Source organism: Phodopus roborovskii, unplaced genomic scaffold (genome assembly GCF_943737965.1).
Source record: "Phodopus roborovskii unplaced genomic scaffold, PHOROB, whole genome shotgun sequence".
Lineage (NCBI taxonomy): Eukaryota > Metazoa > Chordata > Mammalia > Rodentia > Cricetidae > Phodopus > Phodopus roborovskii.
Window position 1 is genome coordinate 28,330,573 of NW_026126447.1, and position 17,339 is coordinate 28,347,911.

Below are 17,339 nucleotides of genomic sequence, written 5' to 3' on the forward strand. Positions count from 1 at the left end.
GCTTGAAGATGAATCTCTACACTGTTTCTAGTTTTTTACTTTCTTTTAGAAATCAAACCTTAAAATAACTCTGTAGGCACAATTTCCAAATGGTGGTAGTTTAAAAATGTACAATAATGCTTGTTTTAGAAATATTTATCTTGCTCTAAATGATATGACAGACTTTGAAGATTCCCCCATGGAAGGCCTCACCCTCCCTGGGGAGCAGAAAGGGAATAGGATGGAGGTTGGTAGGGGGCAGGGCAGGAGGGGAGCAAGAAAGCACTGGGATTGACAAGAAAAACAAGCTTGATTCTAATTTAAATTTTAAAGAAGGTTAAAAAAAAGAAGAGAAGATGAAAAAAAGAAATATTTATCTTGATCCCTTCATGTAGTCAAAGCATGTTTGAGAAAAATTTGTGCTTTGATATCATAGTGCAAACTTTGGTATCAGAGCAGAACCTAGGGCCTACCTCCAGCTCTTAAGCTAAATTGCTGAAGGAGACTTACTTTTCTAAACCTTTCAATTTCCTGACATCCACCTGTGAGATGGGGAGAAAATGGATACTGTTGTACCCACCATAGATGTTGTTAGAAAAACAAAGTGACAAAAGGCATGCTATGTTCTTAGCACAGTGTAGAGATTAGAAGAGTTCATCCCAGGAGGAATGTTTATCATATGTTACAGAATACATACAGTAACAGGTAACATAATGAAGAGAAGGTCCAGAATCTAGAGGGTGACTCTTCCACAGTTCTTATGTCCTGGGACTTCAGGGCAGACCAGTGGCTAGATGCCTTCCAGCTCTGTGTTCCCTAGACCTACACAATTCACTAGAATGAGCAAGACAGGGGGCTTTAAACTTTTCTAGTCCTCATGATAAGGAAGGAAAAAAAAAGTACAAAGTATTAATTCTGATATATTTATTTAACTTAATAGATTAAAAACTGTCACTTCAACATACAATTGGTCTAACAATTCTTTTTGCTGTACTTAAGAATAAATCCAGGGTCCTATCCACATTAGACATCCACAGTATTGCTGAATTACATCCCCAGACTGATATAAAATTAATAGTAAGATACTTCACATTCACTTTTTCAGAGTGAATGACTCTTTGATGTATGTATGGTCCTTGTTTCTCACCAAACACAATTCAGATACTAGATTTCCATTGGAAATACTTTCTTTTTGTAAATGAATGTTGGAAAAATAAATCTGGGCATTTAGATTATTTCAAACATACTTTGATTTTGAGAAGATAAATTCAATTTGTTTTTGAAATTTAACTTTAATTTAATTAAAATTGGTATTGAGGCAAGAAGTGGTGGCAAACACCTTTAATCTCAGCACTTAGGAGATATAGGCAGGCAGATCTCTGTGAGTTCAAGGCCAGCCTGGTCGACAGAGTGAATTACAGGACAGGCCCCAAAGCTACAGAGAGAAACCCTGTCTCAAAACAAAACAAAAAATCAGTATTAAATGACGAAGATCTAAAATCCACCACAGAGACATCAGTCTTTTGGGCTAACCTATTTTCAGAGTTAGTTATAAACCGAAGTTTATTATTTAAAATAGAGGTAAGCATGGACTGGGAGTTACTTTATTTGCAGTTAGAGGGGACTGTTGGAGCCATTTACCATCTTCACCTGCAGTATGTGTGTGTGTGTGTTTGTGTTTGTGTGTGTGTGTGTGTGTGTGTGTGTGTGTGTGCTGAGAACCTAAGTCACCTCTGCCCAACTCTGGCTTTCCCTAAACAATTACAAGTGATGCTTTTGCACTAAAAGAGCACATAACACACATTTGGAATCCTAGAATCCTGGGGCTCAATAGAGATTACAGGATACAAATAGTCTAAGTCTTACACAGCCCTTGTGAGACAGAAATACTTATAGAATATTTTCCAGAGTGGAAGGGGGTCAATCTCTGTTAAACACCTGACAACAGACAGATCATTTCATTTTCTTCTGCCTCACGTGGTTTTCTGTGTCCTTATCTCATGTTCCTAACTAGATCGAAAACAAGAACTGCTTTTTACAGCCCAGCAGTGCCCACACAAAGCTAGACAATCAATAAATTATTAACCAAAGGCCTGCCTGACTGCAAAACTTCAAGGTCACTTGAAAAATCAGGGTCGCTGCATTGCAAAACTCCAAAGAATTGTTTCTGTACCAGCAGTAGCCTCATAGAATCCCCCAAGGTTTCAACAGGACTCTCATTTAGCTAGAACACAAAATTTTTAAAGAAATTCTTTCTCAGAACAAGATATTTCCTTCCTGTTTCCTGCAATAGGAAGCAACTACAGAAGGCACTTCTCTGTTTCATTTTGGAGCACGTACTTGCATGCATATCGAAGACATATACCAAGGTCACAATGTGAGCAAAGGGGTGTTTCATGGCTGTATGGTTTCTGTCTCTGTGAAGTTGAGAAATTACAGGCAAGGAGGATGGAGTAAAAAGTTCTCATTTAAAAAAAAAAAAAAAAAAAAAAAAAAAAAAAAAAAAAAAGCCCTCTGTTCACTTTAGAGTATTCCAAACTGATGGGTGTTTGTTTTCTCTCATGTCTACCCAGGAAATATTGTGCTGCCACCTGGAACTTCTCTTGGAAGTGGGCTCACACCAGAGGCAGCCGAAGAGCTGGGTCTTCCCCCTGGGACTGCTGTGGCAGCCTCACTCATTGACGCCCATGCAGGAGGACTAGGTAACCTCTTCTTCCTCGCCTAGCATCAGTTCTGAGTTCTCTGGGCAAACAAAATGTTCCCAAGAACCCAGGCTACTTCTTTTCTGTTTACACAGCAGAGGGCAAGGGCTAATGATTCAAAGTGTAATAATGAAAGGCCTTTATACACATAGGCATTTGAATAGAATTAGAAAGCTTGTAATTAAAAATAAAATTTATAAACTATTAATTTCTTAATACATATTAATGTAAAATTAATCTAGATAGTTCTCTAGCTTACTGAAAATTTGAACAGCATATGTTCACTTCTGTCTACAGTGTGTGATGGTAAAATACCTTCATGTATTCTTTTTTTTTTTTTTAACTAATGGTAGTGCAAAATCTTTAGAAGCATAATATATTTATTTATAAAATATTTGGCTTTTGTCCTAAATCCAATTACTTGATTGAAGCCTTGATTCAATTTCCTATATAACTTTCAAGTCTTCAATTCATGCACTTATTTATTCATTTTTCAAAAGCCCATTGCCTGCTTACCACACACTCTGGCATGGTGTTAAAGGCAGATTTAAAACAAAGCCTGGGGCTGGTGCTAGAGCTCAGTGTTAAAGCACTTGCCTGGTGTGCACAAGACATGGTGTTCCATCCTCAACACCACAAACTGTGTGAACAAAATGGAATAAAATCAACTTCTCCCAAATTTTTAGGAGGGAGCTATACAACGAAGCAAAGATCTATAGTTAATTGTGATGATTCTGTTCTAGTCTTCATCTTAACTGCGGTTTCCCTTTTTGGCTATTAAGATTCTCAGAATCTCTCAATTTTACTGGAGTCATATATTCTCCCTATCATTTCAGTAATGCAGCATTTGTTTCAAATTATAGCCTGTAGCTTATAAGGCAAGTGTATACCGAGACGTGACATTGAATTTTCAGAATAGAATGATATGAAGAACAGGACAGGGCAGAATGCAGAAGAGTGTTGTAACCAGATACTGTGCTGTTAGCCTATATTTCCATTTGTGAGTATATATATATGTGTGTGCCAGGCCATGGCTAAAATGAATTGCTTGTAATGGATTAAGATCACAAGACATAGGTTAAGTTTGGTGACACTCGTGTGGTTCTAACTGCTTGAGAGGTCAGGGACAAGTCCAGACAGTCAGGTGGCATCGCAGGAATCCAGTTCCTAACTACTAGTGCCCACTCCACCTCAGAACAGCTCTCCTGAGACCATTGAAAAATGCGGGCATTTATAGTATAATTCATAACAGTAGTGAAGTTACAGTTATGAAGTAGCAATGAGAGTAATGTTATGGTTGGGGTCACCACAGCATGAGGAATTATAGTAAAGGGGCCCAGCATGAGGAAGGTTGAGAACCACATCCTTAGGGTCAAGAGCTGTCTCTTTCAAGGACAATCTTGCATAGATTGTGTTCCAGATCCCATTTCATTACATCTCTGTCTTGGCACATGTGTTATCTGCTTGAAAATGCTGTTGTAATCTCAGTCTACTTTATGCGTCTATAGCAGCATCCCTGAGGCCACAGATACCAACAGTATAGATTTACTATTGCAGTTCTGTAGCCTGGGAGTTCAAGGTCGGGAGACTCACATCTAGTAACTTTCTGTCAGTGTTAGAGTGTGGAAAGGCACACATTTTTGCACATGAATGAGAAAGGGAGTTGCTTTCATTGGGAACCCTCTCCGTTAATATGCAACCTACCTCTCCATATTGAACACCTCTGACATCTCCCTCCTCTCAAAATTGTCATAAAGGCGAGGCTTTCCAGTTAGGCCACCCCTCCAATGTGATGGTCAATAAACGCTTTCTCCTTTGCAGGGTGTTCAGTGGAACAGTCAGATTTAGAAATTCTCTAAATTATGCTTTTTTCGTCATGTTTATTCATGTGAAGAAATGATCACATTGTGTTGTAACTTTATGATTGATTTGATTGGTTTTTTTTTTTTTTTTTTCCTACCAGACTGGGAATTTCTTAAGAACAAGGACACCACATTATTCATCTGATATTCCTAGTGGTGGACATTGCATTGTGTTTTATAGGTAGCTGGTAAACGAATCGAGTAAAGTCACATTAAACTTTAGAGTGAATACACTCATCAGTCTGAGAGCTCTGTCACTGCCCATCTTTCTGTCCTCAGGCTCTGTCCCAGAGAAAGAATAAACAACAGGCAGGACCTCACATGGAACAGCAGGCTGATGTATGGTGTGGCTCTGACCATGGGCAAGGTTACTTCTCTCCAGCCCTTCACAGTGTGAGCAGTGCTTCTGGGTAGAATGTCACACTTGGAGGTACAAGGACAGGCAGAGCTGGAGGTGGAGGCAGGCGTGGAGCATTCTTGTCTCTTAGTTACCCTGGCAGTGCAGATCATGGAGATGCTCAGGGAAACTTTCTTCATCATCTTTTGCAATTCTCCCTGGAGTGACAGTCTCAACCATTTGTCTCACCCAGGTGACAAACACTTGGCTGGGGCCACTGTGTGCTACAGGGAAGAGGACCTTGTAGTGGGGAGCCGCAGGCACTGTAGTTCCTTACTGACGTGTCAAAACACGTCTTATTTCTGCCCAGGACATTTTGTACTGTCAAAGAGGGGGAGACTCCAAAATGACACACATCCCCCATTTGCTGTCTAAATACAGAGCTCACGGAAAGAAATTTTACCCCCAGAAGCTTTGGCTTATGTCTTCAAGTTCTCCCACATTAACCAGTCACTCCCCACCTATTACAAGTAAGTTTGCGAAGTGAAAAGACAGAATAAATTCCTGGATCCTTAAAGGAGAGAACTCAGATGTCTATGCTGACAGGAGAGGGCAGGGGAGAACTTCTCATTGCTATGGGGTAGCAAGACTTACTGATAATCCTGACCAAGTTTTGATCTTACATATAGCATCTTACCCTTCCTCTTTTTCCCTTCACCTTGCAGCCAGCTCAGGATTAGGGTATCTGGGAAAGTAAAGTAAAGAGGCCCGGAAGCAAAATGTATGCTCATTTTCTACTTTGTGCCTGTCACATTGGGGTTCAGAGGTGAACAGAGGCCAGAGAGACCTGAAAAGACCCTCTGACTACAAGTGGACTAAAGATGACTATCAAGTGTGCGTGAGCTGTCTGTGTTGGGTCTGGACACTGGAGGTTGTCGTCAGTGAACAAACCAGACAAGGACCATTCCTTTTGGGGAGATTTGTATTGTTCTCCCTGCCCTGTGTTTATGTAGCTTCCTAGTATTGGTTTGAAATCTCCTGACGGAGCTAAATTCTTGTTCTGCCTACAAACAGGCTAGCTCTCCAGCGTTTGTTTTCTCTTTCATGGAAAGAGCTAGCAATGGCCCTTCATGGTTTTTCTCCAAAAACTGGTAATATATACATCACACATGTGCCCAGGTACAGACATACACATGCACACATGTGCGTGCTCTCTCTCTCTCTCTCTCTCTCTCTCTCTCTCTCTCTCTCTCTCTCTCTCTCTCTCTCTCTCTCAGATGTGCATTGTTTCTCAGCAGAACTATCTCCTCTTTCCTATGGATAGGCAGGCAGGAAGAAAAGAAGAACCCAAGTCCCTGACCTCCCCCCCCCCCCGTGTTCCCAGAAGGTGCCCCGATTGTCCTCCTCATGCCCTTTTTGTCCATTATTGTAAGAAGTTATGTAGGTTTCAATCAGAAACAGCCATAAGAACTGGGTGAATGAACTTGATGCTGAGCAACCCCAAATGTCATTATAAGAGCCTAGCTGTGGAGTGGGAGAGGGATGCCATCTAGGTCTCTCACAGTGCTGTCCTGACAACCATGGGCATGTCTTATGCTGGCCTGATGTGATCAGCTGTGGACTCCACATTTTAAGGAGTAGGAGCGGTCACCTCTCAGCAGAACTTCCCCATAGACTCCCATTCCCAGTGACAGCCTAGGATGGGACTAAGATAAAGATCAAAGAGCAACACAACTCAATTCATGAGTTTTTCCAGCTCTGGAAACAGAGGAGGAAGGACTTTATGGGAATGAAAAATCAAAGATAAAAGAACATTTTGTTCATAAGGGACTGGTTAGTGAGTTCTCCAGCAGACAGCCAGCAGATAGGAGTAGTTTTGTTTGCACTTTGTGGGGGTGGTTCTGGCCAGGGCTCCTGCTGCTTGTATTTTTCTAGCTTATAAAAATAGCATTAACTTTGTTCCAGGTCTGTTCTTGGCTCCAGCGCCCCAACTGTCCTAAACGGAAATAACAACCTCATTTCTCTTTCAGGCCCCCTCTCCTTTCAGTGGCTCTTGTCTATCAGACAAACTTCTGACTATCCATCAAAGCTTGAAGATACCAGTCATCTTCTTTAGGAAGCCTTCCGTGACTCCCAAGCTAGATGAATCACTCCTTTGTTGATTTCCTTGCTGTGTCTTAGGTTTGCTGGTTTGAATGCCAGCATCATCTCATTTACTCTTGGGTAAACTCTTGTAGAATACTGTCATTTCACCTGGAATGGCAAGTGTCATGGTGAGCAAGTGAATGTAAGAACGGCATTCCCTCCCTAGTGGAAACTTCTTTCAGCTGGGAGGTGGCTGTCTTTGTAAGGTAGTTGCACTTGGTTCGGTTCTTCAGGAGAACACATTAAGTCCAAGCAGTTCCTCAGCTACTTCTAGATGTCTGGAAATCTCCACAATTTCTGTTTATACTCATATTAGCCTGTTTTGGTCAAAATCAAACATGTTGGAGGGTTAGGGTGAGCGCAGCTTTTTAATTACTAACATTGGATTCTATGTCAGATGTCGCATTGTCTTAAGTTGTTCATCTGAGTTGCAGTGTTGAAAAAAAAATAAGGACTTCCTTCCCTCCTTCCCTCACTCTTTCCTTGGTTTATTTTATTTATTTATTTATTTTTTTTTTTTAGTGGCAGAAGAATTTGTTTACCAATCTTCGGAAAAGAACTTCTAGTACTTGCCTTGCTAGAGCAACAGCTTCTTCCAGTGACCAGCAAAACATGTCAGTTTATCTCACGATGTTTTTCATATTGTGGAAGAGAGGGTGGGCAAGCAGCAGATTCCAGTAATGTGGTTTGAGAAGTATTGATTTATAATTAATATGCACACATGGATATGAGATGGGGCACATTTGGTGGCACTGTTACACAAGCAATGATCTCTTATATTTTTAAACTTTAGACTGAAGAAATACATTTCTGCTCAATATAGAATCACTCCTCACAGCGGCTTTGCAGCCTAATGGGACAGAGATGTGAATCCTTATTTGGCTGTGAGAGCACCTGAAACTCCAGGTTGAGTTATGGACCAAAGAATAGACGTCTGCTCCTTATCTTCCTTGTATCTCACACTTAGTACAGGAAGATACTCTTTACGGACTGCTCTCCTGTTACATTTGTCAAATGAGACATCAATGGCTCGCATGAATGCCTAACTTTCTCAAAAACTACATGGCAAGGTGTAGGTTTGTGATTAAGCCTGTCTGGTCAGATTCCATGGTTCACACTTACCGTTAATATATGGTGGGTCTACTTTTGAATTTGTCCCCTGGGATATCGAAATAAGTAACAAATCTTGAGCAAAGTCTTTCATCAAGTATATACTGATAAGCGACTTCACTAGCTGATAAAGATAGAAGGTGAATGTGAGAAAGCATGTAGCCTTTTGGAGAACTGCAGCCTAGAAAACAGGCAAGTTGGCACAGTAATTATAGTTATTTGTGCTAAGGGTGGAAGGCTTCGATAAAACATAAAGTAGTCCCAAACTTGAGACAGGAAATTACCGAAGGATCCCTGGGTAAGTGATGCCTGGAGCTGTGCTCACAGCAGGCCATGCCATTATTATTATTTCTTGGAAAGTAGAATGTGTTTGTTCAGTCACTTTTAAACCTTAAATAAACATTCTTTCTAACAATACATTGATGATATAGGCATCTTTAATAAGAACCACAGTCCTTAGTACTGCATGGCCATTTCCTGCCTGTCTTCTGTGGCTCCAGGACACTTCGTGGTTCTTCACAGACTTTATTTTTACCTCTGTACAGCAAACCTGGCAGGTAAAGATTGGCTCTCATGTTGTAGGGCACAAAGTAACACTTCTAAAATCCCACCATTAGTGTCTTAGCTAGCTTTGCACCTGGGGTTGAGTCTGTAGCTCATATTATTTTCTCTAGGCTAGTGGATCTCCCACGGGGTGAATTTGGCACCTGCAGTCCACTTAGCACAGAGTGATCAATCTGATGAGGAGGAAGTATCACTGGTGTGTGACAAAATAAAGCCAGAGATGTCGCTAGAAGTTCTGCATGCTCAGGTCAAGGCCTTCAACAAAGAATCACCCAGCCATGGAATTCACCAGCATGATAGCTGAGAAGCCTTGCCATCTCCAGATACCTACACTGACCCATGATCAATTCACCTTATTTCTGTAGAGGCAAGAACTAAGTCAAAATGATGTTTTTACTAATGTGATGCTTTGTAAAAGTAAATGAACTCATCAATAAAAATAGTCGGGTGATTAAAAAGAAATGGAGATTGAGGAGTTGGGTTGGACATGTTTCTTCAGCCCCTGCCCTGACATTGTGTCTCTGGGACAATTGGCCTTCCTCCGGTGTGATGCACACATGCTTTCTGCCTCTTCATTTTTTTTTCCCCTCTGTGTAGCTTTGTAGACCAGGCTGGCCTGGAACTCACAGAGATTCACCTTTCTCTGCCCCCCTCCCCCAGTGCTGGTATTAAAGGCGTGATCCACTTCCACCCAGCCCCGCCTCTTTCTTTTACATCCATGTTTCACTACTGAGCACAGCTCCTTCTGTTCACCGACACATTCCTACAGTCATCAGCACACAGCACAATCAAAACACAGTGTTACCTCCACTATAGCTTCTCCAAATCCCACTCTTCAAAGAGTTACCCTCTCTGATGTTTCTCTTGTATGCCTGCCATCCACCAGGAATCCTACTGACAGGACAACTATGGAAGGATTCTGTGAACTTGCAAGTAGGAATTCCTAAACCAGAAAGAGAGACTTCGAAATATAGATATCTGATCTATTGACTCATGGAGCTTTGTGTTCACAAGATGTCACCTAGAACTCAGAGAAGCCAAAAAGCAGGGACACCCTGGCACTGAGAACATGGTTCAGAGCAGTCGTGATGACAGGTAGGCTGAGGAGACCAGAGCTGAGTGGCCCAGACTCTGGGCAAGAACTGGAGGCAGCAGGAAGCTTTTTCAAAGGGCACCTAACAAGGCAGAAAGTCCGCAGAAATGGAAGGTATTCCAAGCCCTGATAAAGCCGCAAGTGAAGTGTGGAAAGAGAAAAGCCGTGCCAGGCTCTGAGCAGATAGCGAGTGTACAGCTTCAGGGAGTTTCTGGGTATGATCAGAAGCAGAAGGAAGAATGTGTTAATATGATTTCAGGATTGTGGTTTGAAGCTGAGTTTTGATTTAATGGGAATCACTGTTGCATGAGATCTAAGCAGCTATATGAGTTCTGCAGACACATGCATGGTAGAGGGACACAGGGAACACTTGGGGGTAGAACATTCTAGAATTTCTGTTTCTAGCCCCCACTCCCCGGGCTTTCTTGGAGAGCTTCAGAGGACTGACCTGAGCCACATGCCCAATCTCTTACCTGCGGACAGAAAGCTGGGAGAGATCCAGGCCTCTGGGTTACAGCCAGTTCTTTCAGCTCACCCCCTTTTAAGTCTGGTGCCACATAATTCAGTGTGTGAAGCCGTGACCCTGCCATGAAATCATAATGTTTGCAGTTTGATACACACGCTCCTCTTTGGATAATGAGTTATCATATGGTTTGGAAAGAAAAGTGCTACCCAAAGAGTTTCTATACCAAATTCTCTAATTTGCAGATGAGAAAACCAAGACTCAGAAATACCATGCATCGCCCAAGGCTGTACTGAAAAATTACGGTCAAAGCTGGATTGAAATCTGTGTGTTCTCTTTTGGCGTGGTGGGGCAGCCAGGGCTCTGCTCCATTATGTAATACCATCTCCAATTAGGAAAAAAGAATGAGTCCTGGTATGTTATTCCATTCCTTACTGTAGATCGCATGCAATGGTCCCGTCTATGTCACAGCTGGCCGTTAAATGGGTAAATTAGTTTTTCTAAGCTATGCATGAATAAGTCCTTTGTTTTGTTGTTGGAATCTACAAAGCTCTGAAATGTCTCCTGCAATGCTGTCAATAATCAAAACACACAGTGAACAGCTTCCTTTGAAGAGCTCAACCTACTTATTTTTGTTTCACCTACAACTCAATTGAACACATACTCTGTGCCAAGTGTTTGGTTAGGGCCTTTAACAGTCACTGTCACCAGCTGCAAACCACTCTGAACTACCATTGTTTTCTGCGCTCTGTGCGCAAGGAAATCAAGGTTTATTAACTTGCTCGTTGTAATGTTTTTTTTTTTAAGTTTATTTATTTCACATCTCAACCTCATTTTCCCCTCTATCCTCTCTTCCCATTCCCTCTGCCCTCTATCCCCATCCCATATCCACTCCTCCTTTTTTTTCTGTTAGAAAGGGAAAGGCCTCCATGGATATCAACAAAGCATTGCATATCAAGTTGCTGTAAGACTAAGTACCTCCCCTTGTATTTAGGCTGGACAAGGCAATCCTGTATGAGGAGTAGGTTCCTAAGAGCCAACCCAAGCATTGGGACAGCCCTTGCTTCCATTGTTAGGAGTCCCACAAGCAAACCAAGCTATACAACATAAATGTGGGGGTTCTAGGTCAGTCACATGCAGGCTCCCTAGTTGTGGGTTCAGACTCCGTGAGTTCCTATGAGCCAGGTTCTTTGATTCTGTGGGTTTTATTGTGATGTACTTGACCCCTCTGGCTCCTATAATCCTTCCTCCCTCTCTTCCACAGGATTCCCCAGGCTTGGTCTAATGTTTGCCTCTGGGTCTCTGCATCTCATCTGTTACTGAATGAAGGAAGGCTCTCTGATAACAATTAGGGTACTCATCAATCTGATCATAGGAGAGGGACAGTTCAGGCTACATATCTACTACTGTTAGGAGTCTTAACTTAGGCCAGTCTTGTAGATTTGTGGGAGTTTTCCTTGCACCAGGTTTCGTCCTGACCCTGAAATACCCCCCTTTCTAATCATGTTTTTCTGAACCCCCACCCCCAACAACCCCCTAACTCAGTAGTCCCTCAAGTTCCATCTCCACCATCCCCCAGTTCACACAAGAGATCTCTTTCATATCCCCTTCCCAGGGAGATCCATGCATTTCCTGCTTGTTACCTAGCCTCCCTGGGTCTGTGGATTATAGCACAGTTACCCTTCATTTAATCTAGGTGCCCCTGGTCTCAAAAATGGATAAAGAAAATGTATTATTAAACTGTAATTTGAAGCCAAATGTATGGAACTAGGGAAAAAAATTCTCCTGAGTGAGGTAACCCAAACCAAGAAAGACAAACATGATACATACTTACTTATTAGCTGTCCAGTAAAGGATAATCATTGTAATGTTTTAATACATGATCCTGTTAGGTCCTATGCCCAGGCTGTCCTACTCAATGTCCTGTGGTTTCCCCTCCTTGTGAATAGCTTATGAACACACATGTGTCTTGGTATATCCATGCCTTTACTTACCTTAGCCTATAATTTCACCAGTCTACACTGGTGTCCCAAACAATGCAGTAATCTTAGATAACTTTCTTTGGAACAAATATATTTCTAGATCCATTTATGGATGAGAAAGTTGAGGCCTAGAGCAAGGAAGTAAGTTTGATAGAGGCATTCTAAGAAGCCCAAGAGCCCAATTTCTGTCATGTGAGGTTTGTTAAATAAGTTTAGAAAAAAGGTAGAGGGAAGCGTAGGATTAATTTTGTTAATATTCATACTAGTTTTATTTGTATAATATCTTGTCAACTTCAAACCACCATCCCAGGAACAAGGAAGAGTTGTTTCCTTTTGTAGCCAAGAAAATTGATACTTCAGGAAGCAAACGAATTAGCCAAAGTTAGAAGGCCAGGAGCACTTGCATTCAGACAAGACCCATCTGTGTGCCCTGCCATGGTTTCAAGTCTATCCTTGCCACAGTCTTTGCACCAAACAGGGAACAGGCTGTGCCCAGCACATTGACTGGAATACCTTGGCCTGCTGTGAGTGAGTGGCTGTGACCAGAGCCAGTTGTTTGCAGCTCACCTCCTACCTTGTCATCTGCCCCAGCATCTATCTTGTCTGCTCTCTGGGAGGAGCTGTATCCAGGGGGCTGCAGTTAGTGTTTTACTTACAGTGTAAGGCTGGAGAGACTAGCTGCTGTTTTCCATCCCTGAGCTTAGCGAGAGAACAGAAAGGCACACATAACTGCCCATGCTGGTTCTGACACTCACCTGTTAGGGAACACCACTCTCTTTAAGACCACACCTGTGCCACAAGACATTTTTCATGGCACAGAAGCACTGAAGCACAGTGCATACTCTACGTGCCGTCCCAGAGCACTCCTGTTTCCTGTGTACACACGAGCAGAGCAGCTAATGCCAGGAAACTGCACATTTCTACCAACTGCCTCCATGGCCTGCTGGCCGCTTCCTTGGGGGTCTCTCAATAGGCCTGCTTCATTTTCTTGTTTTCTGTTTTCTCTTAACTCTACATTTAGATGTGTGAGTAGATATTCTAGTGTGAATACAGTCTCTGAGTAAAGAGAAAATAGCTTTTGAAATTCCTCATCTTGCTTCAGTGCCTTCTAAGGAGGTAAGGGAGTTTGTTGGAATATAGAGACATCTCTAGATTCGAGTTCTATCACCCAGCTGCTCTCCTCTTTCCACAGTACTGACCATTTTGTGCAATCTGTTGTGTGTGTTAGTATTTAAGCATCTGTACTGGCTTGCCTTTGGAGTTCTGACAAGATATGCCCTCCGCAGATGCCTCTAAGAGCCTCTTCAATTTGTTCCCTTTTAAAAAGGCCCTGCACACTTCCCAACCTTCTCTTCTTTCTGTCAGTCTGTTCGTCCCCCCCCCTTTCCTGTAGTAAAAAAAACCCTCCACTTGAACTCTGTTGCATGGCATCTTTCTCTCTCAAGCTGCTTTAAAAAAAAAAAAAATACAACAGTGTCTCACAGAAAAATTTGGTTCTGAAGCCAGTGAGAATTGGAAGTTTAGAGGTAACACAGCACAGTAATAGTAGTTAAAGACTCACAACTAACCCAGGCCCTGAGTCACAGGCAAGTATTGGCCCCTTGGGCCATTTGACATTTCATACCTTGGTTTCTTTGAAGTAAGAACAATAACAATAACAGTAGCTACTTTAAAGAAATGGTCAATGATTAAGTGGACCTGCAGCCTGTGTGAAAGGCAGGGCTGCATGCAAAGGCCACATGTCACTCCTCTGAGAGGTGATGGAGGTGTGGGAGAGGAGAGGTAGTGAATTCACTGCCTGGAATAAGTTAAGAGCATCACCGGGATGAAAATTGGAATCTGTGCATCAAGAAGCAGGAGCAGCATGTGCCAAGGCCTGGAAATATAAAAAGGCCTAGTGTAGATAAGAAGTGTCTCAGCAGGGCAAGCTTCCTTTGTGCCCTAGAGGCAAGCAGAATGAGCCAGCCTAGAAGACTGCCTGAATTATTGCCAAGGCCTGGGGTCATATCCCTTCATTGACCTTAAGTGCCCTTTGCCTCCCTTCTCCAGGTATCCAGGGTGTGAGAATAGTGCCTCCTGGGGTGACTGTGCAGATGCCTCTCCTAACCCACTGGGAGGTCTCAGCAGGCCTAGCCATGCCATCAGGGGAGGGAGTTGCATGTGGAAAGCTTGGAATTCTGAGCCCAAACGGTTGGATTTTAAAATGAATCTGAATTAACTCTGTTTCAGTAGCGTTGACTGACTGTGACATGAGCAGTATGTGCCATGTTCTACGTGGATCCCGTGTCTTTGGAGGTGGATCCTGTGTCTTTGGAGGTGCACTATGCATTATAATAACAGCAATGAGTCAGAAAGCAATGGCAAAAACAGAAGAAAAAAAAAAGATGCCATCTCATTTTAAGGTTAGAGAAAAACTGCACTTTTGTAGAGTAGCGGATCTGCCAGGCTGTAAACATCGGGAGGACCATTCCCGCCAGTGATTAGTTTCTGGTGTAGCAGCACCCTGCCTGCTCTGAGGGAAGGCTCTGCTCTCACCCACAGCTCTCAGCAGTCCTGTTTCCAGTTGCCTCACCTGAGAGTGGGCAGTGCTGAGCCTGCAGCCACATTCCCACCCCGGTCCACACCATTGTCTTTTAGGGAAGGAACTTTCTCTGTCGCCTTTTCCTCACCCTTTAGCCCCTCACCTTATCTCTTATTTTCTTCAAATGTAAACAGAAAATGTAGAGGTCACTGGTGGGGGGGCTGGTGACTAGCTTTGCAGAGCCATGAGGGTGTCTGGACTAGTACTTAATGTTTCCATCTTCATTTTGTGGGTGACAGTGACAGATTACTCCCTCCTGTGACTTCCCTCTGCTCCTGTCTTACTTGGAAATTACTGTTTACTGGAGACAGAGGCTGGAAAATGCCTGGGGGAGGGACAGCAGGAGAAATCTGTTATTTAGATAACTCCCAATTAGTCACAGTAAATGAAAGATGCCAATAAGAATAAAGAGAGTGTATATATATATATACACACACACACACACACACACACACACATATATATATATAAAATTTTCCCTTAAACCCAGAACAACTCACAGGAACTCATCTGATTTCTAACTTTATTTAGTTATTATAAAATTTTCTACACTTGAGTATATGTTTGGTCACCTGTTATATTTGAATATATGATGTCTGCCATAGGTTCAGATTTTGAAACTGTAGTCTCTACTGATACTATTGAGGAGGGCCTGGAAACTTCAAGAGGTGGGCCTAGCTAGAAATATTGGGTTACTGGGCAAATTAATCCTGGCTGCTTCCTGTCTTACTCTCTAAATCCTGGCCCACCACAGTGAGACCTGAGCTGCCCTCTTCGCCTCCCCCAGCAGACACACACACACACACACACACACACACACACACACACACACACACACACACCATGGCCTCCCTGCAGCTATACACTAGACCCCATAAGACCATGAGCCAAAATAAATCTATCTTCTTTTGGGTTGTCTGTGTCAGTAATTTGGTCAGAGAAAGAAACATAATATAACATCCAAATCATTTAAAATACAAGCTATTGGTCACCACAGCTTCTGATCAATAGTTGTACAGGGGCCTTGTAGTCTTCCTCAACAATCAAATGTACATGATAGTCTTCACCGAGGCACTTTAGAGGGCAGTGGGAGGTGAATGCAGCTGTAGTTGATCACCTTAAAATTTGTGCAGACCTTGAAAAGACAACAGTTATACCAGGCAACATGAGGTCTGTGTTTCAGAAGTGGAGCAGGCAGGGTTCTTCTGTGTGCTGCACTTGCTGCCATCTCCATCCTCTCTCAGTAACAGCAACCTGGTGGCTCTGGTATGTTTCACTGCCGCACTGAAAGTATACCGCTTCAAAGAAGCCCATGTTAACCAACTTGTCTGTGTTTGGTTTTTAAAATATATTCAAAAGCCTGAAGTCCTGAGGATTTTGTAAAATCGAAGCCTCTTCTCTTTTGTCTTAAGAGGATGTGTTATGCTGTTGATCTATATTGTTGCAGGTTCCTGTGCTGAATTTAGCTTAGGGAATTAAAAGTGTGTCAGCCTGTGACTCCCCACTGTGAAGCCCTGCAGGGCTATCTCCTGCCAGTATTGTTAATATGAGTGAAAACTTCCCACACCTTCTATAAACAGGGCTCTCACAGCTGAAACTTGTAAAGAAAAACCCACACAATTGGATTCTGTGAAATATATCAAATATCCCCCAAATAATATGACTCTTCAAAGGAGTTCATATATACTGTCTGCTATGTTGTGACGTAATATTGTTGCTCAGACTAATGCATATGGCCCAATAATTCTTTCCATTTGTGTATATCCTCACCCCTAAGTATAACACATAGACAATAATATTTAAACACCTAAATACACAATGACATTCCTGCTGTCTCCTCCACTTGCACTGTGAGCTTCTGGACAATGGTATCTGTTTATATTCTGTTTTAAACCAGTAATGACTTCAGTAAATGAATGAATATATACACGCATGAATTAGTTTGCTGAACAGCATGATAAATATTGGACCATTTAAGGTGCAAACATAATAATCAAAAAACAAAACAAAACAAAAAACCTGAAACATGTGGACTAAGTTCTAAAAAAATACCAAGATGCTAACATTCATTAATAAATCTCAGTGTAGCAGAGATGTGCCGAGGGAGCCATATATATAATTTATACTTACTCCAGCTCTTGCTGTAGGCCACCATTCTAATGAGAACCCTCTCATATGAGCCATCATTATAGACAGAAGTTTCTGTCCCTCCTGGTCCCGTTGCCATGTAGTCCCAAATCAACACACACAGGCTTATATTAACTATAAATTGTTTGGTTGATGGCTCTTGCTTCTTATTAGCTAGCTCTCTCTTAATTATTAGCTCATTTCTATTAATCTGTGCATCTCCATGTGGTCTTGGCTTACTGGTGATGCCTGGGTCTCTTGCTTCCTTAGCCAGGAGCATTTGTGTCTCATTGTCATGAAAAACCCCAATAAGCCATTTTAAATGCCATATCCTGTAGGTCTTTGGAAGGTTTTAAATAATACCCATCCATTTGAAATATATCTCTGTATATCT

The 17,339-nt window shown here is 42.2% G+C and overlaps 1 protein-coding gene across 1 annotated transcript in view; it reads left to right on the forward strand.

Moving 5' to 3' along the window:
* Nucleotides 1-17,339, forward strand: part of Fggy (FGGY carbohydrate kinase domain containing) — a 357,033-nt gene that overhangs the window by 160,661 nt on the left and 179,033 nt on the right. Inside the window, exon 7 of the mRNA XM_051188188.1 lies at nt 2,553-2,681. Coding sequence (XP_051044145.1) covers nt 2,553-2,681 — 129 coding nt within the window. The remainder of the gene's footprint in view (nt 1-2,552; nt 2,682-17,339) is intronic.